The 24725-nt window shown below is 43.5% G+C and overlaps 1 protein-coding gene across 11 annotated transcripts in view; it reads right to left on the bottom strand.

The window, feature by feature from the left end:
• BCL11A (BCL11 transcription factor A) overlaps positions 1–24725 on the bottom strand; it is a 96743-nt gene that overhangs the window by 5708 nt on the left and 66310 nt on the right. For 4 of the 11 annotated variants that reach the window (XM_079110456.1, XM_079110457.1, XM_079110453.1 and 1 more), the window contains 2 exons: positions 9893–9994; positions 2576–4598 (listed from right to left, as the gene is read on the bottom strand). In XM_079110456.1, the coding sequence (XP_078966582.1) occupies positions 2578–4598; positions 9893–9994 (2123 nt within the window). In that variant the 3' untranslated portion in view covers positions 2576–2577. The remainder of the gene's footprint in view (positions 1–2575; positions 4599–9892; positions 9995–24725) is intronic. The other 7 variants (XM_079110459.1, XM_079110462.1, XM_079110454.1 and 4 more) reach the window with 7 other exon arrangements.

Below are 24725 nucleotides of genomic sequence, written 5' to 3'. Positions count from 1 at the left end.
CCTATGACAGCCATCTGTGTGACATTCTAGCAGGCTCCCCCAAACCGCCATTATATGGCTTCTCATCTGTACAATGTCACACTTTTTGTTTCTCTTTTTTTTTTTTTTTTTTTTAAGCATACAAATAATTTGCACTATATTATCCTGCCAAATTAAAAAAATATACTGTGGCAGCCTGTCTTTTTTTTTTTTCCACTACCAAAAAAGGTACATTGATACCTTTTAAGAGAACAAGCAACAGTTAAAAATACAAGCTTCAATATAAATACTATAGTGCCTAACACTAGATGAACATTTAATTCAAATACCATTCTAGAAATACAGAAAAAAGACCATAAATGTGTTTTAGCATAGGAATCAACATGAGTGTGCATTTTCCTATATTTAAGTACTATATAATCTTAAACCTTTCCCCAATGTATGTTTTTTTACAACCTGAAGAGCGGTGTGTAATCCAAGGCATAGAATTTCCACTACCATTTTTAAATGGATAACAAGTCTTGTAACACCACCAAGACAATGGAACCCTAAAATGCAGTTCCCCCCTAAACATAATGAAGTGTTTTTTAAAAAATTTTTTCTTAACATTTATATTTAAAAAAGTTTTGTACAAAAAAATCCTTGCACTGTAGAAGCGAAAGCAATCATTCATTTCTATGTTAAGTGTATTCTGTTTCCATTCACAGCGCTCGCAATGTTGCGTCCAAGTAAGTAAGCTCATTAGTCAAGTAAATGGCTGGCAAAGTTTTTTAGTTTTTTTTTTTTTTTTAAATGCTCATCAATGAGATTGTGTTCAATTTTTTTTTCAGCATTCTTGCAACTTTTCCCTTAAGTATAGACCTGTAAACTGGGAAAATTGTACAGTGCACTTAATTGTCCTATCTGAGCAGGTTTATTTTATACTCAACCTCTGTATCTCTGATTAGAAAAAAGATACAGGTATTACAGGCAGAGTCAAGTGCTATTTGAACACCAACTGGGGCAGATGCTAGCTTAATAAAAAAGAAAAAATTAAAAAAATAAAATAAAAACAATGAATCCTCTTCCATGTTAACACAAATAGCACACAGTGTATGGAAAAGAAATGAAGTACAAATTTTAGGGAGCACAGACATATATACTGCTACTCTTAAAATTCTTTCTCTTCTTTTTTTAAGAATGTCACATTTAAACGCAAGTCTTAATTCATAGTTAATCATCATTGTATCAATATTAGCTTATATACCTGTTCTAGTTTAAAATGGCAAATAGTACCACGTTGTGCTAATAAATCACTTCGTTTTTTCCTCTGCTCCCCTCTGTCAAACCTCATTGTCAGCCTCTTCTTTTTTAATATAGTATACTAGGTTTTAAGTTTATCATTCGATTGTCCATTTGACAACCAAGTGGATCTGGATCTATTTCTTTTGGTGCCAGAATTTTTAAAAGATATTATTTAAAACAAGTATCTTTGCAAAATGAACTCCTTACAAATGTATTTAATCATGTTCCAGGGCTTTTGCACATTACACATTCAATTTAATCATTGTTTAAAAAAAATAAAACTTTGGGCAAAGCAGCCCATTTCTTTTAAGCTCTCACCAGGAGCAAAGTAGCTTTTATACTGGTATAATCAGTTTTTGTTCACAAAGTTAAACTAAAGGGAAAATGATGATTAACTAGGACATAATGGGTATATTTTTAGGTAGCCATTGTTGTGAGAAATACAATATAGAATTATACACTAGGTCCTAGGGTTTATTACCTCACCCAATGCTGAATTAAGCTACAAGTTTATAACAAGTAAAAAGAACCATCGATGTGGTTTTAATAGATCCAAGGCACTCATATTTTAAAACCAAATGATAGAATAAACTTGTTCTGTTTTTCTGTTAATTTGTCAATTCAAGGCCTTTCTTTTTCTTTCCTCTCCAATTGATACATTTAACCCTTTAGAGACAGACATTAAGCTGATAGTTTGTTTTTTTTTTTTTTTCAGTGCCATCTATTCTGTCTATAGAGGGTTAATCCAAAACTGTTTTTCCTTCTCACGTTATAAAATAAAACTGTACATGATATGTATTACAGAATGTATGCAGCATGGTCTTTTTCTCTCTCTCTCTCTTTTTCTCAGAACGGAACTGGAAACAGCAACATGTTTGCTCAGCAACGAATTAGGGACAATTTAAAATAGCCATAACATACCATACATGCTGTCTAAGTTTAAAAAAAAAAAACATACACAACATGTAAATTATTGCACAAGAGAAAGGCTCAAAGTTTGCGTAAAATGCAATAGTATTGCCCCATACAGATCATGCATTCAAACGGTGAGAACATAAAGGAAAAAAAAAAAAAAAAAAAAGAAGAAGAAGAAAAAGAAAAAAGAAAAAGGAAAAGAAATAAAAACAGGTGTGCTGGTGACAAGCACTCTCATATTCTTAGCTTCCGTTACTTCTGTTTGTTTGTTTGTTTGTTTAAATCACATGGGACTAGAAAAAAATCCTACAGGGAGTGGGGCTGGAGGGCTATGGGGAAGGGGGGATGGTGAAAAGAGGAGGTGTCGGGTGGGAGTGAGGGAGGGGTATTAATATACCTCTATTCAGTTTTTATATCATTATTCAACACTCGATCACTGTGCCATTTTTTCATGTGTTTCTCCAGGGTACTGTACACGCTAAAAGGCATCTTACAAATTTCACATTTGTAAACGTCCTTCCCCACCTGGCCATGCGTTTTCATGTGCCTGGTGAGCTTGCTACTCTGGGCACAGGCATAGTTGCACAGCTCGCATTTATAAGGCCTTTCGCCCGTGTGGCTTCTCCTGTGGACAGTGAGATTGCTACAGTTCTTGAAGACTTTCCCACAGTACTCACAAGTGTCGCTGCGTCTGCCCTCTTTTGAGCTGGGCCTGCCCGGGCCCGGACCACTAATATGGGGCGTGCTCCCTCCACTTCCCGTGCCGCTGCGCCCCGAGATCCCTCCGTCCAGCTCCCCGGGCGGCGTGGAGAAGCGCAAGCTCCCGTTCTCCGAGGAGTGCTCAGATGAGGAGGCAAAAGGCGATTGTCTGGAGTCTCCGAAGCTAAGGAAGGGATCTTTGAGCTGCCTGGAGGCCGCGTAGCCGGCGAGCCACTGCGAGTACACGTTCTCCGTGTTGGGCATCGCGGCCGGGGGCAGGTCGAACTCCTTCTCGAGCTTGATGCGCTTGGAGAAGGGGCTCAGCGAGCTGGGGCTGCCCAGCAGCAGCTTTTTGGACAGGCCCCCCGAGGCCGACTCGCCCGGGGAGCAGCCGCGGCCGTTAACAGTGCCATCGTCTATGCGGTCCGACTCGCCGGCCACCGAGTCTTCGTCGCAAGTGTCCCTGTGGCCCTCAGCCTCGGCCAGGTGGCCGCGCTTATGCTTCTCGCCCAGGACCTGGTGGAAGGCCTCGCTGAAGTGCTGCATGGAGCTGAGCACCATGCCCTGCATGACGTCGGGCAGGGCGCGGCCCTCGTCGCCCACGCCCACCACCGCGCCCCGCGAGCTGTTCTCGTGGTGGCGCGCCGCCTCCAGGCTCAGCCCGAAGCCGTAGTCCACCCTCTCGCTCTCCGTCAGCTCCTCCTCCTCCTCTTCCTCCTCTTCTTCTTCTTCCTCGTCGTCCTCCTCTTCCTCCTCGTCCCCGTTCTCTGGGATCAGGTTGGGGTCATTCTCACTCTTGAACTTGGCCACCACGGACTTGAGCGCGCTGCTGGCGCTGCCCACCAGGTCACTGGTGCCGGGTTCCGGGGAGCTGGCGGTAGAGAGGCCATCGTCGGACTTGACGGTCATTGGAGACGACTTGTGCATGTGCGTCTTCATGTGGCGCTTCAGCTTACTGGCCTGTGTGCAGGCGTGGTCGCACAGGTTGCATTTGTAGGGCTTCTCACCCGTGTGGCTGCGCCGGTGCACCACCAGGTTGCTCTGAAATTTGAACGTCTTGCCGCAGAACTCGCATGACTTGGACTTGACCGGGGGCTGGGAGGGAGGAGGGGCGGATTGCAGAGGAGGGAGGGGGGGCGTCGCCAGGAAGGGCGGCTTGCTACCTGGCTGGAATGGTTGCAGTAACCTTTGCATAGGGCTGGGCCGGCCTGGGGACAGCGGTGGGCTAGACGTGTTCCCTGCCAGCTCTCTAAGTCTCCTAGAGAAATCCATGGCGGGAGGCTCCATAGCCATTGGATTCAACCGCAGCACCCTGTCAAAGGCACTCGGGTGATGGGTGGCCAGGGCCATCTCTTCCGCCCCCAGGCGCTCTATGCGGTGGGGGTCCAAGTGATGTCTCGGTGGTGGACTAAACAGGGGGGGAGTGGGTGGAAAGCGCCCTTCTGCCAGGCCGGAAGCCTCTCTGGATACTGATCCTGGTATTCTTAGCAGGTTAAAGGGGTTATTGTCTGCAATATGAATCCCATGGAGAGGTGGCTGGGAAGGACATTCTGCACCTAGTCCTGAAGGGATACCAACCCGCGGGGTCAGGGGACTTCCGTGTTCGCTTTCTAAGTAGATTCTTAATCCATGAGTGTTCTGTGCGTGTTGCAAGAGAAACCATGCACTGGTGAATGGCTGTTTGCAAGTTGTACATGTGTAGCTGCTGGGCTCATCTTTACCTGCAAAATAATACAACAGCAACATCAATGTTTAATCACCGAGGCAGGCATCAGCAATTGCTTACTTATGTTCCACCCTCAGTTTTCCCTGCTGGCCCCACTACCCCAATGCCTAGGCCCTCACAGACCTACCCCTGTGCTTACATGGTGCCTGGCCCACCTGGTGGTTGGTGCCCAATAAATATACATCAAGTCAGTCTTTCTGCCATTAGACTCTGTTCTAAGAATTCTATATCCACACCCCAAAGAAGGAAAATTCTGACCAATTCAAGCTTGAGAATGAGGGTCCCTATATTCTAGGGACCTGGGCAAATGTCTTCTGAACCTTCCAACCTTATGGGCTTGGTTGAGAGCAAGCCATTTCATCTGTGTGCCTGTTTCCTCATCTGTTAAAAGGGACTTGGACAAGGTGACCTGAAGGAAGCTGTTTTGCTTCCCAAATCCTATCATCCTAGTCTATTCCTCTCTGAGTGACAGGTGACTTTTCTAAGTAGGCAATCATTCCATCCAAATGTCAAAAAGAGGAGAAGGGAAACTCACTATAGTTCTCTGTAGCCCCACTGAGGCTTAACCTGAAACATACTAATTGTTGACATTGTAAAAATAAGAAGGGACTCAAAAAATTCTTTCTGGTGGAACAAAGACTAGCAACATTCTCCTATCCCAGCCTTATGTGCCAGTCAGTGAGTTCTAATCTGGACTCTATCCATAACCCCCCACAGGGAACACCCATTTTTAATCTCAAGAAATGTTGTGAAAATCTCAAAAGAAAAATTTAATTCAGATTTAACTGAAAGGCTGCATGAGATGCTTAGGAGTTGTCCCCCAGTGCAGCAAATCCAAGTCTGAAGAAGTTAGTAGGAGTGGCTGGTGCCAACTTCAGCAGACACAGCATCCTGGTTGAAGGAACAGTTAAGGCCGCCAACACCATGACAGGCAGCAGGCTGAGCAATGCTACACTAGCCTCCTCCTCATTATTTTGAGAGGCTAACAACGTGAACCAAATTATACAACATCCTGCGCCCTCGGCTGAGACTCGGCTCCAGTTGAGAAAGAAACAGAAAGATACAGTTCAGCTAGTCAACTCTTTGGCCAGTAGCCAAGCCGTCTGGAGAGGGGCCCTGCTTAAGTCACATTATTTCTCTCTTGCTGAAAAGAACCCGAGAGTGGTAAATGCCACTTTGGCAAAGAGGGGGCCAGCTTGACTTCACGAAATCATTCATTTTGGGAGATAGCTAAATTAAAATGTACATGTATGTGTTTTATATATATATATACATATGCATATATATATGTATATATATATGGAGTAACTAACCAACAGTTTACCAGTCAACTGCAGCCTTAAAAAGGGCACAAGTGATGGTGGCCTAAGGATAAGGATGAGAAGAATAGATAATGTCCCAGGGATTCTGAAAAAAGACAGGACTTAAAATATAACTGAGAAATAAACTTTCTCCCTCTTTCAAAAGAGGGGCTTGCAGAGTTCCTTCAGCCCACAGCTAGCATTTGTCAGTAACTTTTTTAAAAGGACAGAATTCACCAGGGAGCTAAAGAGTAGGAATGAGGAATTCATCAATTATATGATTCCTCCATTTAGCAAGTCAGAAAGAAAAGCTGGCAGGGTCTTCTCAGGAGCCCCAAACACTCATATTCCAAAACAAGCCAGCCTCGCTCAAGCACTTGTCTAAATAATGGACTCCTGCCCTGACCTTGTAATTTACTTTACAATGCATTTATAATCTCACTCAATATATCCCACTCCTGGGTAAATCTCTTTAACAAGATTAGATGGTAAGATACCAAAATTAGGTTTCAAACATTTGTCTAATGTGGAAGGGCGAAAAAAAGCAGAAAGATTTTGAAAGAAAACGCTGACATTAGTATCACATTATCTGCCTATTTTGGTTCGCCTCTTCTCCTCAAAGGGAAATAAAAAGCTTCATTGAGAGTATTTTCATAATTTTGTTGTTGCTGTTGAACAATGACTTGGGTCCCAAATAGACAAGGAAAAAACTATCTGGTTCCAAGTACCATGACCCTCTGTGGCCTTCTCCTTTGTTGCCCTAGGATTCTGGGTTATCATCATACATTTAGCCTGACAATCGGAATTGGGGACGTAAAAAGGAAATTTGTCAGCTGAAGTCAGTCCTTCACACTTTCATCACTCCAAATGCCTTAAAATCATATTTTACCCTTATAATCCTCTCCTGAAACCCAGGACTGGACCCATAATTAGTGATGCAGCTTCGTGTGTGCCATGATGCTGCTGCTGCTGATAAATGCCGAAATCTGTGGCATACGGCACTACGTCAAGAAGCTCATTTGTATCCTTTCCAAGAGGCTTCAACAAGAAAAGTCCATTTTATTTTGCTGTCCTGAGCTTCTTAAAATTTTTTTTCAGAGCCAGTTATGTGATTATGTTACAGTATGTTAACACTATGATGCTATCCCTCCCCCTCTCATACATCAGGTCAGAGAAAAAGGCATTTTATCTTATAATGAGGATACAACATAGAGTTTTCACTATCGCATTTTAGTATTCCCATCAACTAGATATTCTAGATCATGAGGGCAGCTAGTGTAATCATAATGTCAATGAGAAGGGCTGTTACGATTGAGACTAAAGATTACACGGAAAGAGCTGCTTTGAAACTGGTAATTATTACCAGTCCACTAATAGCAAATGATGCATTACAATTTCACCATATAATCTGTATTTCACTCAGCTCGTGCCGGTGCACCATATTATATTACAGTGCTCACAGATTCTAAATTCCTAAACTGCAGTCATCAATAAATGTGTTACTTGCCATAATTTGTGAAATTACTTTGTTCATAACATCTTTGATGGTTTAGAAAGACCAGAATTGATTTCCTGCGTGGCAAAATTAGGACTATATTGATTTATTGATGTGTAAAATATAATAATATTCTTCATTTACTCTGATGAAAATCAACTTCTCGATTTGAGAGCCTCATTGGGTATTCACTGGGATTGTTTTGATTTGAAGCAATAAAGTGAGACCTGGCCCCCAAGCGTAAAAACTCAAGGCACTGAAAGGGTTAAAGGCAGCTGTTAGCCTACCTCCTGGCTTTTATTTTGTTTTATGGGAAGGAATGACCCCCATTTCTAGTGTGTCACCAATACAAAAAAAGTCATGTGACTTAAGCCTCAAAATTTGGAAGAACAAGGGGGTCTGAAGTGGGACCTCTGGTTCTGTTATTTACTAGCTTGCGACTCTGGGGCCCTCATTTAATTTCTTTGAGCCTTAGAACTCCTATCTATAAAATGAGCATACAAACAATGCCTTTAAAGAATTGTTGTGAGGTTCAAATGACAGAAGCATCTAAAAGCCCTCTGTAAACTATCAGGTCCAACATGCATGTGAGTTTTCATTACTACCGGGTGTGATTAATTACCGAGGGTAATGACTGACTACATTACATGCCCAGTACACTTTCAGAGGAAGGTCCCAATGCAGGCCTACCCCAGCTCTGATTAAACAGGCAGGAGAGGGAAATTTTAGGTCACTCTTCCACTTTCACAACCAGGGAGGCCACAAAGCTGTGGGCTCTAAAAGCCAAGGACAGCTGCTCAAAGCAATGGAGTAGGGTGGGCATCAGCTCTGCCCTAGTACCTTCTGGAATTCCACCATCCATTTCTACATACCTTGTTCTGGTCACTTCTAAACTGGTCCTTACCATCCTGGGCACCAGCAAACTATGGACCCACCCTTTGTGGGTAGCAGGGAGAGGATAGGGGTTCTATATCATGCTCCCACTTGCCCACCCATCAGATCACACCCCCAGCCCTCAGAAGGCTAAGCTGAAGACAGAATAATAAACTGTTTCCCTAGCCAGCAGCCCTTGGCCTCTCGACTCCACCCTCCTCTCCACTTCCCCACTCCCTCATCTCCTTTCCCTCTGAGGGTGGCTCTGTTCCCACAGCCAAGTGCAGGCCCCAAGCATCCCCAGGAAAAGTAGAGCTCTTCCCACCCAGTCAACATGTAGGGACTCGAAACCATGAGTCCAACCCCTTAAACTCTGCAGTGTGTGACCTAACCCAGGCTTAGGCCCAGTTTAGGGGGAGGGCAGATGAGGTGCTGTTAACCCCTGCACCACCCAACCCTCAGGACCCAAGGGCTTATGAAATTCCTACAATAACTCTTTGTTGCCTGGGATTACCTAGGAGTTAACAAAAATAAACAACTGGCTTTGAATTTGGTCTCAGGGTGCATGCCCTGCCCTGCAGACACCATTCACAAGATGGGTAAGTCTAATTTCCCTCCGGTATGAAAAACAGTCCCCTTTCTAGCCTTCACTCATGTACCTTACTCTTTGTTACTCCCTTTCTATGATCCTTTCTTTTTTCCTTCCTCTAACAGGTTTTTTTTTTTTTTTCATTTACTTGCAAAATAAAAATTAGATGTCACACTTCTTTATTTCCTTGAATCTGCTTTTTTTTGGGGGGTGGGGGGATATGAAACAAACCCCTCCCCCCAACATTCTAGCCATGCATAATTCACATCATGTTTCTACATAAGACATGCAAACTGTATTACTTTCTAAAGTAACATTCAAAAAACATTTTCATAAATAAACATTAAATTTCACCAAAGGTCCCCACTATAAAAGTTAACTTAAACAAGTAAATTGGGCAATGGTGGTAGCAGTGATGGTGGTAGTAGAATCTACATTTTTAACTACAATGCTGTGCATTTCTTCTAAAACTAGAAGAAAAATAAGCAGAATTATGTGTATGTGTGTATATTTATATGCATATTATGTGCACATATATAAAATACCATGTATATATATAAATCTACCATGTTCAAATACACATATAAATGCATAAATAGCAGGCATTAGAATAAGTCAGAAGTAACTCTAAACTGATGCCTTGTGATTCTGGCCTCAGCTAAAGGGTACACCATGGAATAAATTCAAAGTCCTCCTGGAATGAATGTCCAGCAATAAAATGAACTCTGAACTCACAGAGGTATCCAGCCACCATCCGGGCAAAACCCTAGGGAAAAGACTCTCAGGGATGAGTGGCTGTCAGCTCCCTGCCTTCAGTGAGGAAAGAATGAAAGAGAGGAGGGAGAGAAAAGACTTTCAGGGCTGAGTGGAGAGGGGGTGTGGGTGCCAAGTGAGTAATGGAATAATACATATGCAGGTGCCAATCTGTTTTGGAAGCAACTCCCTTCGGTACTTAAAAAGTAAGGGTAATTTCTAGAAACTCTCATCTCTAAACACATGGACATTTGTAGAAAAAATAATGCTTAACTTACAAATACCCTGCGGGGCATATTCTGCACTCATCCCAGGCGTGGGGATTAGAGCTCCATGTGCAGAACGAGGGGAGGACAGGCCCCTCCAGTGCAGAAGTTTATCTGTGAAAGAAACCCAAAATCAAGCACTGCAGTCATAAACAATGTGCATCGTAAACCACAGGATATCACATTTCAATTCCATTAAAATAGATTAACATCATTACAACAGCCTTGCAGATAGTTAATAGGCCCAAGGCCTGAAACTAAAGGAGAGTGGTGAGTTGTTTCCCACAATTTTTTTTTTTAAATTTTGAACTTTTTGGACAAAAGGGAAAGGGTTTGTTTTAGGTACAGGGGTAGGGGGTAGTTCTTAGGTTCAGTTGCTTGATTATTTGTTGTTACTTGTTTATTGTTGCCATATAAATAGCAAGGAGAAAATTGGTAATGTTACATATATATGCCTGGAAAAAAGGAATTTATCTGCAAGGCTGGCTTACATGCATACATTGACTCAACTTTATAGACAAACCCAAGCAAAAACCAATAAGCTAATAGGAAATAAGTGGGTTTTGAACCATTTTTTATGGGACATTTCCACTCTGCCTTCCCCATTTCACATCACTCTCCCCATGCTGTATTTACAATAAGACCTTTAATGATGGGTAAACCTCAGGCATTTCTGGACTTGGTCAGGCCATACTCTAAAATTTTATCAATGGGATACCTGTTGGCATGCCTTTTCATAGTGCAAAGCAGTGGAGAATGATGATTAAACTTCTGGGATTAAAATAATTTTGGCTGGATCTCCACGTTGAAGGTGCTGGATCGTATCATTAAATGACAAGGAAAGAGCCAGCATCCAACAATAGCAACGTCCACAAACTGGGGCCCACTTTCCCCATTCAACTGCACACCTGGTCAAAAAAAAATGATTTTTCGCACTAATAAACATAAATCTAGCAGTCGATCACGTGTTCCTAGCACTGATGTTTGCGAGAAAGGAAATTTTGGTTTGTGCAACCTGGGAATTATCTGGTGTCTGTGGTATGTGTCTAGGTTTTCCAAATCCACCTTTAGCTAACTAATGATGTAGATGTTAACCTTGAGGCAAAGTGGAAGATAGATGGAGTAGGAGACATTGTGTGTTCTAGAGGTTTGGAGTTTGTCATGACCAGGGGAGGCAGGAAAGAAGAAAAACAAACTTTGAATGTGAGCAAACAGAGTATGTTTTGTATTAGCTTAATAATAAGAGCACTTAAAAGTGTTCGTTGGTATACTCTAGGATAGCAAGTCCCACGTGTGAAATACATCCTATTCTCTTTGAGCACATTGCCAAGTGCAGCCAGGGCAGTTGGGACAAGGTTCCCTTTCATGAGGAACCTTGGTGTGTGGCTTCAGAAAGCTCTTACACAGATGGCATAAATCGGTTGTGACCAGGCTTCCAAAGGGAGGCCATCTAGGAGGCACCATCGAGCCTGAGACCATCTATGGAGACATTTCCTCCTCTCTGACCCAACACAAAATAAAAGCCACAAAATGAACCAATAAAGGTGGAAAGACTGGACTTAGGAGAAAAGTATATCTACATTTGGCTGCTTCTGTTAAATGAATCACAAGTTCATGGTAAAATTAACTCTAGATTTAGTCCTAGTAGTTTACAAGAAAAAAATCTGAGAATCTATTTTTTTGCACCTGTTAATGCCTCAGCAAGTTAGTTTGTTGTGGAGACTAGAATCCTTTTCTTAAGGAAACCTACACAACCTAGGTATCCGTAACCCCAGGACAAAAGCAACAAGATCTTTGGATCCCCACATGGGGAAAGTCTAATTTCAAATTTCCTGCCACTTATTCCAGCAAGAAATGGGAGAACTGTTAGCCCATTCCCAGCTAGGCACTAGCATGTCTCTGGTTGGTAAGCTTGTCTCTTAAACCATTACCACCAAACAAGCTGAGCCTGGAGCAGTAGCCTAGACCAAGTGGCAAAATGAAGTCGCATGGACCAGAGTATCTGGCATCGTGGTTTGTTTGGGGTTTTAGTTTTTGAATTGTAAAATCTTAGCAATTGTGAAGTATACGTCTTCATTTTACAGATGGGGAAACTAAGGCCTTGAGAAATTAAGTAACTTACTTGCCCACTGCATGGTCTTCAATGCCTAGAAGAACCAATGAAGAAGTCTCTTTCTACTGACACACTGGGCAGCATTTAACAACCTCATGGGGGCAGCACTTAACAGCCCAGAGGTGTGAAGAGAGGGGCTTTCAAAAGGTCCCAATGAGCTGACTTTGTTTCACAAATGGCAAACAATGCCTGCTCTGAGCCTCCTGGCCTCAGCCCCACAGTTTCATTTCACCCTCTACCTCTGCTTCCCCTGAAGAACTAGCCAGCTAAAGAGAAACAAAGCATTGCTACCAGCCTAACATGCTATTCACTTTAGAAAGTGACACACTGTCTGTCTTTGTGCCAGAGACTTGGCCTTGCATTTCTCTTCCTCCAGGAAGAGGGTCAAAGCAGAGCCGGCTGGGAACCCAGCTGATTTTGCTGCTTCTTCCACTAAACACGTCCATAATATTCTCTTTGGTAAGGAGAATCGACATTCCCACAAGAACTGGAAATGCTAAATTGTTAATAGCCTCCCTAGGGTTTAACTTCTTGCTATGATGCCTTCAATTATTTCATCACAGCTTAGGCAAAGCAAAGTATCACAATTAATGCTTCTGAGCGTCAAACTCAACAAGCGGCACTGCCCTCCCTGGTTGAGAGGGAGAAAAAGCAGTGCTGGTGGAAGGCTGCTTCTCTTCCCAACCTCCTTTCCATTCTCCCCAGGCAGAGCTGGGCTCCACTGCCAGCTGAGAAGGGGCGTGGCACTCTTAAGGAAATGGTTCTCAATGCACAAACCAGACCAAACATCAGCACCACCGGGAAGCATTTTGGAAACACAAATTCTTAGACCTCACCTCTGATTTACTGGATCAGAAACTGAAGAGGAAGCAGCAATCTGTATTAAACAAATCCTCCAGGTGACTCTGAGAGCCATCAAGGTTAATAAGTCCCATCTTAGATAAGGGGAGGTAAGGACCTGGGAGCTTTGATGTTCCCTGGGCAGAGATTCATGGGCCATGAGGGTGTCATCCCTTCTGCCAGGACCTACCTCCTTTGGGGCAGGAAGAATAAAAATCAGGAGAATCCCTAAGAGTCACTCCACATGAAATGAAGAGGTTCCACTCTATCCATCCGTCATCATGAGAACGGGGAATAGACTCAGACCCAATCTCTTCATCAAGTAGGGAGCTCTCTTAGCATAAGACAATACCCAATGTCAGATAGATGGCATCCTCACTTCCGCATAAAATCTTTTGAAATATTTCAGCTAGGGATGTGGGTCAGTGATAAAGCACTTTCCTAGAATGTGTGAGGCCCTGAGTTCGGTCCCCAGCACTGTTTAAAAAATAAAAGCTGAAATGTTTGAGCATGCGGCATGGACAGAGCAAGTACAGGACTCCTGTCTCCCTTTCCAGACTCTTGACATATTGCCTTCTTTAGAATCAGTCTCCTTCTGAGCTTTGTGCTCTCCTGATGGAAGGTGGTTCAGCCTGTTCTGTTTCATAAAGTTCTCTCTAAACCCATTCCACTTGGGTCTCAAAAATGCCTTTTGCATTATTAAGTTGCAAAGTTTCCTCATGGCTGAATAAAATGTAATGAATCTTATTTTTGGAGTCTCATTAAAAATCTGCAACAAATCAAGTATGGTTTTGATTTCAGGTTACACATTGGTCACTTCTCATTTCTAGACTAAACTGGGTACCAACTTTTGACACAGAGCTCTATAAGTTCCATGGGATATCCCTGGAATTTAAGGTCATTAAATCAAGTTTTTGGGTTCCACAAGAACATGTCAAAGATGCCTTGACTATTAATTTGTGATTTGTTTCTGCAACTAAGTAATATAACTACTTTACTATCAAATAATCAATAAGTAATATTCTGATCTCCAAGTATGCAAAACAGCTCAGATCAAAGCATCACTTAATGACTGCTTCAGGAGCCCAACTTCTATCAGGTATTAAAAGATCAGACCTAGGGACTAAGGATGTGGCTCAGAGATAGAGCACTTGCCTGGCATGTGTGAGACACTGGTTTAATCCCCAGCACCACAATGAGAGAGAGAGGGAAGGAAAAAGAGAAAAGAAAAATCAATCCCAAGTCTCTCCACAAGAGTACATAGACATATGCTGTTCACTGAAATGTATATGTGTATGTATATATTTATTTTCTTAAGCATACATTTTTAGATATGTGTGTCTTCAAGTGGAACAAAATATCTTGTAACCTCCCTTTTACCTTGGGTCCTCTAGAAGAGAATGGAAGATACCCCATCATGACCAGAAAGGATCTCTACACTGGGAACAAGCCAAATAAAGGACTTATACAGTCCCTTTCAGCTCCAGGATTCTCAAGCCCCTCCTCCTCCAAATAGCCACCTTCTAGGTCACACTTAAAGTGCACACTACATTTTCCCTAAAGAATCCAATTCCAGTTCTCAAAACAATTGCTGAATTCCAGCCACAAAAACAACAGTGTAGCTTGCCTCGGCTAGAAGTTTCTTTATCTAATGGGAGAGTAAATCCCTGAAATGTCCTTTCTGGTCAGCTGCTTCTACCTCTTGACCTTACAGATTACCTTGACTACCAGCTCTTCTCTGAAGTCTTCACCAAGAGCATTCTAAAGCAAACACTGGCCATGCCTGTGTCTTGAGTTGTGTCAATCTGGATGGAAAATGTGCCAGCTTTATAAGTGCTAACAATTCCTAATTAACCTTCTGATAGTGTCAAAATCACATTCCCTTTTGTTCTAGAAATGAGCATTTACATGACCATTTTTTTCCTTATAGCTTTTTTTTTTTTTTTACACTGGCTACTGTTTTCCCAAATCAAAATGTTTTTTAAAAAGTATATTCTACAAGCAAGAATTTTAAATGCCATACCACAGAATTTCTTTGCTGAAACTTGCTCATGGTCTTTATATTACTTGATAGTTTACCAGAGATTTCAATTACATCGATCACTCATTTAATTTTTTCTTCTTTTTTCTTTTCTTTTTTTTTTTTTTTTTTTTGCTAATTCTATCCTCTCAGAGTTTCAATTATTCAAACAACAGATTACTAATTTCACCTTTAAGAGTCCTCATCCCAAGTCTTCTTTCAATTAGAGGGGGAGAAAAAGATAGCATCTTTCATGCCCCTTTATCTATAATAATGAAAAAAAAAAAAATGATGCAAGGCACCAATCTGTCAGGCCTAAACAAAATTTTCTGCAATCTGTGTCTTTAACATAAGCAAAGCATATAATTCAAAAAAAGGAGGAAAAAAAAAAAAAAAAAAGCTTGCTTTTCTGAAGAATAACTAAACCGGAGACATTGTGTTCCATCTTTGTGTTGAAATGCAGATTTCCCACTAAAAGGCAAATCCTTCATTTCAAAAGGTTGAATAGGATGGTACTTAAAAAAGAATTCCAGCTGGTTAAATTTAGGGTGTTGAAAAAAGTTCATTCCAATAATATTCGTTGGCTCTGGGCCCAAAGTATTTTCACTTGATCGTGAATTAGATAAATTTTTATTACGCTTTAAGCTTTTGCCTCAGAAAGGAGGGACTTATCTAGGAGACTGGAAGGGCAGCTACATAAAAAGACAAATTGTCTTAGGACAATTTTTTTTTTGTTTGTTTAACTATGTACCTTACTATGCAAAATGTGTGTTCCCAGGATAAATCCCATTCATTCATTCTTTCATGCATTCATTCAACAAATATTTACGGAGTGCCTACAATGCCCAAAGCAACGGGCCAGCCTCTGTGGGTAGTACAAAGAAATCTCAGAAGCAGACTTCCCCACAGGAACCTACATCTAGCAGAGTAGATAAGGCCTGCACAGAAATTGCCCTACTGAAGTGTAGAAAGTGTGTCATAAGAAAGACACAGGAAAACTGCTATGAAAATTCAAAGAAAGAGAAATTACAGTAGGTCCTCAGTGTCTATAGGGGATGGGTTCTAAAACCCCTTTGGCTTCCCCAATCAGTATATTCTCAAGTCCCTCACATGAAATGACATGATACACAAGTATGCAACCCTCCCCTACACTTAAGTCATCTCTACCTGACTTATACTGTCTAAAAAAATGCAAATTCTAAGTAAAGGGTTGTATTGTCCAGGGAATAATGTCAAGAAAATATCTGTACATGTTCAGTATAGATGACATTTTATTTTTTTTCAAACATTTGCAATTGAAGGTTGACTGAAATCCCTGAACACAGAACCCACTGGATACAGAGGGCTGATTGTATGTATTTCCCTTTGGAAGGGAAGATAGAGATTTTAGAGGAGAGTAACTTAGGAGTTAGATCTAGAGAGCAAAGAGAAGAACTTTCTGGACAAAAGGAGTAGGCATCTGTGCGCAGAGAGAAGCAAAACTCAAGATGTACAGTCACAGGGCTCAACAGGCAGTTACATTCAAATCAAAATGTTGCACACCCATTTATCCAGTTGACAGAAGAGGCTAAATCATCTAAATAAATCCTCTGAGGACTTTTGTGGAGTCTTTAGCTTTTGCGAGATCATATTTTCAAATACCAAATTTTCTTAAAATAAGGGACACATGCGTGTGGATTATTGGGAAACTCTAGGAAAGCGCATCTGTCCTGTTTTGCTTCACCCCCCACCTCGAATTTGTCTTCCCTGATGGATTGTGGGTGGTCTGCAGAATCCATTCTGTTTTATTCCTCTGAGTCAGACAAACAAGTGTTGATAGCCATGTTCTTCTTTTCAATACTGCCTCCCCGGCTTAAATAATCTATTTCAGATGTGTCATTGCTAGTTTAAGATGGGCTCATACTTGCTGAAACATTTTCAACAAATGACTGCAAGAAATGTTGAGCTTTTCCTACACAGCTTTGTCTCTTCCATCATCAACTTGACCTTCCCTCCCAATTTCCCCTTTCTTCTCTTTAAAGCCATGGGGAGGATGGGGGAAACTTATTCTGAGCCCTTATGAGGATGCTGTGTGCACACACAAGCACTTTCTTCCATTAGAGGTATTTTTCAGATTGTTCAGAGAAATTTGGGGACTATTTTTAAAGATGCCTTTGCCCAATGCCTTGAGTCTCACTACAGTCCTTCCCCAGATTCTTCTCTTGCTGAAGCAAAGTCAAAATTCTTGGTGTTTCCATTCTAACTGCCATGTACTGACCATTTCTCATTTTCAGTAAATCCCATCCCCTTTCAGGCCTTCAGTCTTCTCCACTTAAACAAAAAAAGAAGGCTGGATGGTGTGGGAGACACCTGCATCTTGCTTCCCAGGCTTTGCCTGAACCTCCCTTGGGACCTTGCAGGCATTAGAAAGAACCTATAGGAGAGCAGGCCTGGGCCTGGGCCTGGACCCTCTGCTCATTCTTAGATTGGGATGTGAGCCTCATGGTAGATTTCATCCTCCTGGGACCCAGATTTAGAAAATTCACCTGACTGAGCTTCAAGGAGGAACCCAGGTAAGTGCTAACCCAATGAGAATGAAGGTCAGAGAACCAGGAAGAAACTTCCCACACACCCAGGCTAAATGTCAAGGGAAAAGGTCTCTGCAGCCCGTGCCAGAAGGCCAGTGGCAAAGCTCGGCCTTGTTCCAGAGCCTGGTACCTACTGTTCAAGACAGTTCACACAGGACTCTAAAAAATATGAGTCCTCTATCCAGCCACCTCCAAACAAGGCAGCAAGGCCCCAGTGCCTTGTAGTCCCTGCCCTGGACTAGGATCGAGGGTTCCTGGAAAGCCCTGCATAAAATGAATTTCTGTAAACTGAATCACATTTGCTAACCGACAGAACTTCAGAGAGGTTTCGTCACCCTCCCAAGCTCATCGAAAATTGGCAGGGCTTCTAACATTTTACCTTTTAAGTGCGTTCCCGCGCCCCCCACCCCCAACATCCTCTCTGTCAAGTAGTTAATGATCTGTAAACAAACACTTTAAATTCAGTGGGGGAGCTAACTATTAAAGGAACCCTGTGGTGAAACCTTTTGAAAAGTTAACAATCTTTCTGTAATGTGAAAAATCACCCTCTAATTTATCAGTTTCCATTGATGAGGTTTTGGTGTGTATTGGGCCTTCTGAAAGTGGGGCGCACTTGCAATCAATGCCTCTGAGGTGAGAAGGGATGAACGGAAAAGAAGCTGCTCCCAATACTTGGCTTTTTCTCAGATTGTCCAGCATCACACAAATGCATTCATAGACACCCCAGTCCCGAAATGAAGAAAAAAATGGAAAATCACAGTCTCCAACACCTGGAAGACCTTGAAAACCACACAGGAGTGACAACCACCCCCATTAAATATTAGATGCCTGAGGAGGGTGGAACCTCATTTTCTGAGGGGAGGATGAGGCATGTGTCTGTGACCATGGAGCCAATGAGAATGACCATTTGCTTAGGAAATGTTTAATTCTGATAACACCTTCCAGGACAAAGGGCCTGTCTATCAAAGACCGCAGAACACACAACTCCCAAATTACTCTGAAGAGCCACCCCAAGACTGTTTTATCTGTGTCAACTCACAGCAAATGTCATTTATGCCTCTAGATCACCATTTTGATCAGTCTCCCAAAACAGAATAAAATGAAGAAAAACAAACATAGTGCTTACACAGAGACCACTGAGGTTTTGTTTGTGGCCCAGTGGAGGCAGAGAGTAACAGGAAGGGACAGATACAGACAGTGGATGTGAGAAGGCCCAAGCAAGATGGCAGCCCAGCAAACTGGGGAACTTTATGGTCATAGCTTCCATGACAGATCTGTGCCCGCTTCAATGAAGGGGTCCAGAAGAATGAGCTGGCCCAGGAAGACTCTGGCAGGACTCTCCCACTACTGACAGACTCCTGCCTCCCAGCTTTCTTAGGGAAGAATGTCCTGGCCTTCCCCAGGAAGGAAATGGAAGCTCTTAGAAGTGTCCTGCTACAAGCAGTAAGGGCAAGATTGGGCCTCAGAACCTTGTCCTCTACTTGGGGATCACTACTCCTCATCACTCACATCAGGAGTCCCCAAGGTGGGCCACTGGAGAATGTGTCCTCACAGCCACTTCCGGGCAATCATTTGCATTTCTGGGACTATAAAGTGGTGTGCATACTTCAAGGAAGGTGGGGGAAGGCACACACTATGGGACTATTACTCTATGACATTCTTGGCTAAGAGAAATAGAACTGACCATTCTCCAGAATTAAAACCTATTATGTCCTGTGGCTAACACAGAACAGCTTGGAAATTATGAGAACTAATTTAAGGCTTCAAAGCTTAAAAAAAAAAAAAAATGGTCTAGCAGGTCAGGCTCTGACATTTCTTCAGGAACAAAACTAGGCTGCCCTCTTGCCTGAGGTGAGGCTGAATCAAGGAGGGTTCCGGTGCTGCGAGGACAGGCCTCCTCCCATGACAGCAAGTCCTTCTTTCAGAAACAGGCCTTTGCCCGGGGCAGGCAGCAACTGCTACCGGTCTCCTCAGTCCCTCAGCACCTTCACGCCTCCCAGGCACAGAGCAGCCCTAATCTCTCTGACAGTGTCCCACAGAACAAAAGACAGGCTTGTTTTCTTGGCTTCATGGTTATTTTCCTGGCTTTTTATCCAGTTTCTAATCCTTCATTTATACCACCGACCAATCCAGAAAGAGTCCCTTGAACAAAAAGGAGATGCCTGCAGGTCGAATCTGCAATCACTCAAGAGGCCCCAATCCATGGTGTGAGGTGCTGCTGGCTATTCTGGGGTTTATTAATTCTGCTGATGCAGTGGGAGTAATAGCCCAGGGTCCCAGACATCTCCAAGCTCCTCAAACCAGGGATGTGCCATTGTTAACTCCTTTCTGTCCTTTGAGTCACTTGGGAGCTCAGCTTGTAGACACCTGGCCTCTGGGCAAAGGGGCCATCCTCCACAGATACAAGGAGGGCTAAAGGAACCCCACGGGATCATTTTTTATTCTGAATCCATCTGAGGCTGCTTGGGGTCAAGGCCCCAGAGTCCAGCATTCCCAGCAACACTCCACTTCCCTCCCACCCCTCACCCAAGTCCCAACCATGAGGCTGACCTGAGGCCACCAATGTCAAGATCTCTCAGTTCTACTAGGAATGTGGAAGACTCAACTCTTCTGTAACAAGCCCCTCAGGCTGAAATCTTTTTGCTTCCACAGCCTCAATCTTCAACTGCCAGGTAGAAAGCCCCCTCTGTCACCAGCCCATAGATCTCCGCTGCCATGGTGCTCAAACCCTGTCAGGCGGTGGGGAGTGTGGACAGCAGGCGGACGCGGTTTCAAAGAGGCCGACCAGGCAAGAACCATCCTGTACTTCTGCCCCAGCTCTAACGCAATAAAATGTCTTTTATCAATGTAATTCAAGGCAAAGAGTCAAGGGTCTGTCACCATTTTAAAAAGGCTTATTACATGGCCACAAAAATTTGCCTCAGGCTCAAACCTGGCATGTAAGGTATCAGCGTGGGACAGGCTCTTTTGATTTGATTTTATTTTCTTACAAAATCTGAAAATGAAACGCTTCTGTCCCTCCCTTCCACCAACCGTTTTTTGATTTATGGAGAGGAGGAAAGAAATCTGAAGTTGACAGGTTGAGACAACTCCACTCAGCTTTCTCACTCAAAAGCTGCTTTTGTTAAATTGTACTTTGCACTGATGGCCTGCGGCTCTTGGCTGACTCCGGTGGCTCCTTCAGCTTGGAGTAGGCTGTGGACTTCCCCGGGAAGAGGCCCCATGGAGATTACTGCTCCCTCTGCACCAAAGGTGGGGCAGTGGAGGGGGACAAAGGTCAGGGGCTGCAGACATGAAGCCAACTGGTTAGACAACACAAGGGACTGCATAAGCCTTGCCTATCTTTTGACTTTGGCTCTCCACTACATTTCTCTTCGATCCAGAACTCCAAGTCACCATCATGAAACTACCCCTGGTTCTGCAACTGAAGTTCAAGCCTTCTGAGAACCAAGACTACATCATCTGGTATGGCCAGGTATGCAGCGCTATGCCGTGAACTTTTCTTCCTGTTGGAGAGCTATTCTAAATGACCTGCTAGAAAGAACAGAACACAGACCCAGCAGTGACCAAGGGGAAACCTTCCTTCCCTTCCCCAAGTCATCGATGTCTCCCTAGTAAATGATTCACTAACCAAGGAGCCTCTGGGTCAGCCTTGAACCAGGAGATGATTATAGCCCCTTGAAAGTGGCTGCTGGCCCACTGGTTCACTGTACTATTTTGGCAATCTCTAATTGTGTATTTACTCAATGGTTGTTATGGACAATCAGGTTAATAATTCACTTTCCAAATGCTGTGTAATTACACAGTTAGAAGAACCACAATGGATGTCAAATTTCCTTAAGTTTTCTGATAAATTCATCCCAGTAAGTAGTCTGGGTCCCTTTCCTTTCCCCTTCTCAATGTTTTCTAAGCATTCCTCCACACTTTTCTCTCTATCCTCACGCCCAACCTGTACCCCCAATCTTTCTGTCCCCAAAGAAAGAACAATGTGAAGTCCATCCATTCAAACCCATAGCTCTAAATAGTTTTGCTCTATTAAAGGGGCTTTAAAAGGCCAGGAAGCTAGCCATAGAAGCCACATTAAAAGCTGATAGGCTGCCCTCATCTGCCTCCCTGCCTCAGATGCAGGCAGAATACCTGTAGCAGCCCACACCTCAACACCCAAGAGGCATTAGACCCTGGTTCAGCCCAGGGAAGAAAGAATACAAAGCACCATGTGCTCCAGGAGGTCAGGGCTTCCCAGGCAACAACTGGCAAGGGCCCTGGAATGGGAAACCATGGCCGGCCATGGGCTTGGGAGACCCCCGGGCAGGGTTTCTCTTCCCTCCCAGAGCCCCATGCCCAAGCCCAGCCACCCACCTCTACTTGGGACATACAAGGAGGTATGAACATAGAAGCAAGCACAATCACTTTTGAAGGAGGGGGAAAAAAGGAGCAGGGATCCCAGAAAATAGAAAAGTAAAAACAACATTCAAAACCCAGGACCTCACCTCTGCTCCTAAGACCCAAACCAGACCCTTCCTGCCTGTTTTATGATTTCTACATACTGTAGCTTACCCACCCCACGAGCACACAAACTTGCTTCCAAGGGTCAAAGTAATCTCTTCCCCCAATAGGGCAGTGGGATCAGGAAGACCTGGGTCACCCAGGGTTGCAATGGAGGCCACTCAGGCCACAGGGAGCAGGGTGTGGGAGAGAAGGAGGAAGGGAGAGAGGATGACAGAGCTGTCCACGGCTGGCCCCTGGCAAAGATAACTATAGCAGAGACATCACTTCTCCATTCCCATGGTTCACGATTTTTTAAGTCATTTTTTGGGTACTCCGCCCCACGGTCTTTTCTTTTCCATATTCTCTGGCACATACAACCTAGGGCTCCAGTGTTTTCAAAGGCTTCTATCCCCCCCACCCCAGATGGGATTAATTCTCTAACAGACCCCCCAGTGTGTTTTATGCTGCAGGGGGGTGGGGAGTGGTGGCTTTGGACCACCATGGTGCCCTGGAATGATAAGAGCTCAGCATGCTGTCTGAGAAGTGAACTGGGAAAAAAGCCTCAACAGACAGACAGACAGACAGACAGAGATTTCTCAAACTCAGGACCCCCCCCCACCCCTGAGATACACAGACCTTCCATTGAACCTCTGGTCAGTTTTAACCTGGTGCCAAAAGGATGGGGATGGACTTTGGTGTCCCAGCTGAGCACATGGCTGTCACTTGCACATCAAGGCACTTGTGACTTAGAAAGAGGCAGACCTGTTAAAGGGGGATTTCTCCATGCTCAACACATGTAGGGCCACTCTATCTAGGAAGTTTTATTTGGTTGGAGTTTTGGGGGGTTGTTTGTTCAGGTTGTGGTTTCTCTTCTTCCATTAAAAAAAATTGGAGCTGCATTTCAGCTTCCTGTTCATGGAGCGGACAGAAGGAGGGTGTGCAGTGGAGGAGGTGTGTGGGGAGGAGGCTGAGAGATGGAGCAGGGCCGAGAATATCCGGAACTGGAGAAAAGTGAGAAATGGAGCTTTTTCTTGGCTTCTAAACAGTTGTAATTTCCACGCCACTGCTTAGTTCCTGGGCACCCGGCATCGAGAGTGGGAAAGGGGCATGTGACAAGTTTGCCACAAATCAGGATTTGGCATTTAAATCCACAGGAAGCAAGAAGAATAGAGGGACTGCTTATTTATAGATCTGCAGATGAATTGAACAAGATAACCAAAATGTACTTCTTGTGTCTCTGAAGGAGCAATTCCATTTTCAGACTTGGAAAGTTCCCCATAATTGAGTATCGCCCGACCCCAACAGCACACTGCATCCCAAGGTTAAGATCAGCCGCCTGAAAGCAGGGCAGAAGGCTGCTGCTTCTGTGGTAGCTCAAGAATTCTACTTTGAAGGACAGGTTGGTCCCACACTACATTTAACTGGATTCAGTTCATCTGATTATACAGTGCCTAGCTTTCTGGAATATGTAATCATCTCTTTCTGATGACATTTTAAATATCCAACTAGACAAATAATTGCAGCAATAATTGATAGCAGAGTCAAGCTGGAAGATCATTGATTGGCAGAGTCCCCACTGAAACAAATCTTTCTTTCAAACCTTACAGGAATGATGCTTAAATCTAACTTTTACTGATAAAATGCTCAAAATCTGATTTACTGATAAAGACACTGCAAGAAAACCTGTACTTCAGCCTGTGATTACTTTGTGAGATGTTTGAGAAGAATCAGGTAGCGCATAGTGTGATTTATATTATTTCCCATGAATAATTGCAAGGATACTGTGGGTAGTTTGGGGAGAATCAATGCAGGCAGGAGACACATTGCTTCTTAACCCTGCACTTCCTGAAGGATGCTGGCCAATGGAGTCCTTTACCCTCTAATAAACATGGGAGAGAAATGGTCTTGACAGGGGGAATACCCAGAAAAGAAGTCACATAAATGATCACTTCACTCAGGCCTCTGAGAGCTAGTTTAAATCAATACCTTAAACCAAGACTCAAATGCCACTGCCCTATACAGAGAGCCAGGGCCAGGAGGCCTAAGTCCAGGCAAGCCCCAAATGATCTCAGGCAAGTCCCCTGCTACAGCTGCAGTTCCCTTCAGCCCTAGTGTATTTCTCCATCCAAGGTAGAACCTGAATCAATTGTTGTCTACATCACATGTTTTGATTGTAATATTTAAGTTGGCACACCACGTTCAGCACTTCAGACCCTGTGGAATGCTGCAATGGTCAGAAATAACACAGAGGATGCTCGTCTCCAGGAAACGTCAGACGAATGAGCTGGCATATTAGCAGACATAGATTACAGTAAGGAAAATCTAAAACAGAAGATGTATCCAGAATGCTTTGGCTAGCAACAAAGAAAAAATTCAGGCAGGGGTTCTGAGCATTCACCCCAAACACTAGAGTGCAGACTTCTTTTCACTTTTCTTTCCTATTTTTTTTTTTCTTCTTGTTCTTTCTTTCTTCCTTTCTTTTTCCTTTTTCTTTCTTGGTTGCGTATCCCCCTTTGCAACTGAACCACACTGTAAGGGAGTTGGTCTCATCGCTTCTGTTGAAAATCAGAAGCTTGTTAGAAGTAATGATTATCAGCATCTCGACACTTACCGCGTGTAAGGGGCTTGTCGAGCTGCTTTACTCTCATTTAGAGCTCCTCCGTTAATTAGGAAGCCCTCAGATTTTCTGCAAATGCAGGTCACTATCGACAGCTCATGCTTTTGATGCTTTGCCTGTGACAGTTGTTGGGCGGTCCTTCCAGGAGCTGGCAGGGTTGTCCAGACTCTGACAGTGTCAGAGAATTCAGCCACCACGGC

The sequence above is a fragment of the Sciurus vulgaris genome (assembly GCF_902686455.1).
Source record: "Sciurus vulgaris genome assembly, chromosome: 14".
Lineage (NCBI taxonomy): Eukaryota > Metazoa > Chordata > Mammalia > Rodentia > Sciuridae > Sciurus > Sciurus vulgaris.
Note: the sequence above shows the minus strand (reverse complement) of the source record. Positions and strands in the feature narration are given on the sequence as shown.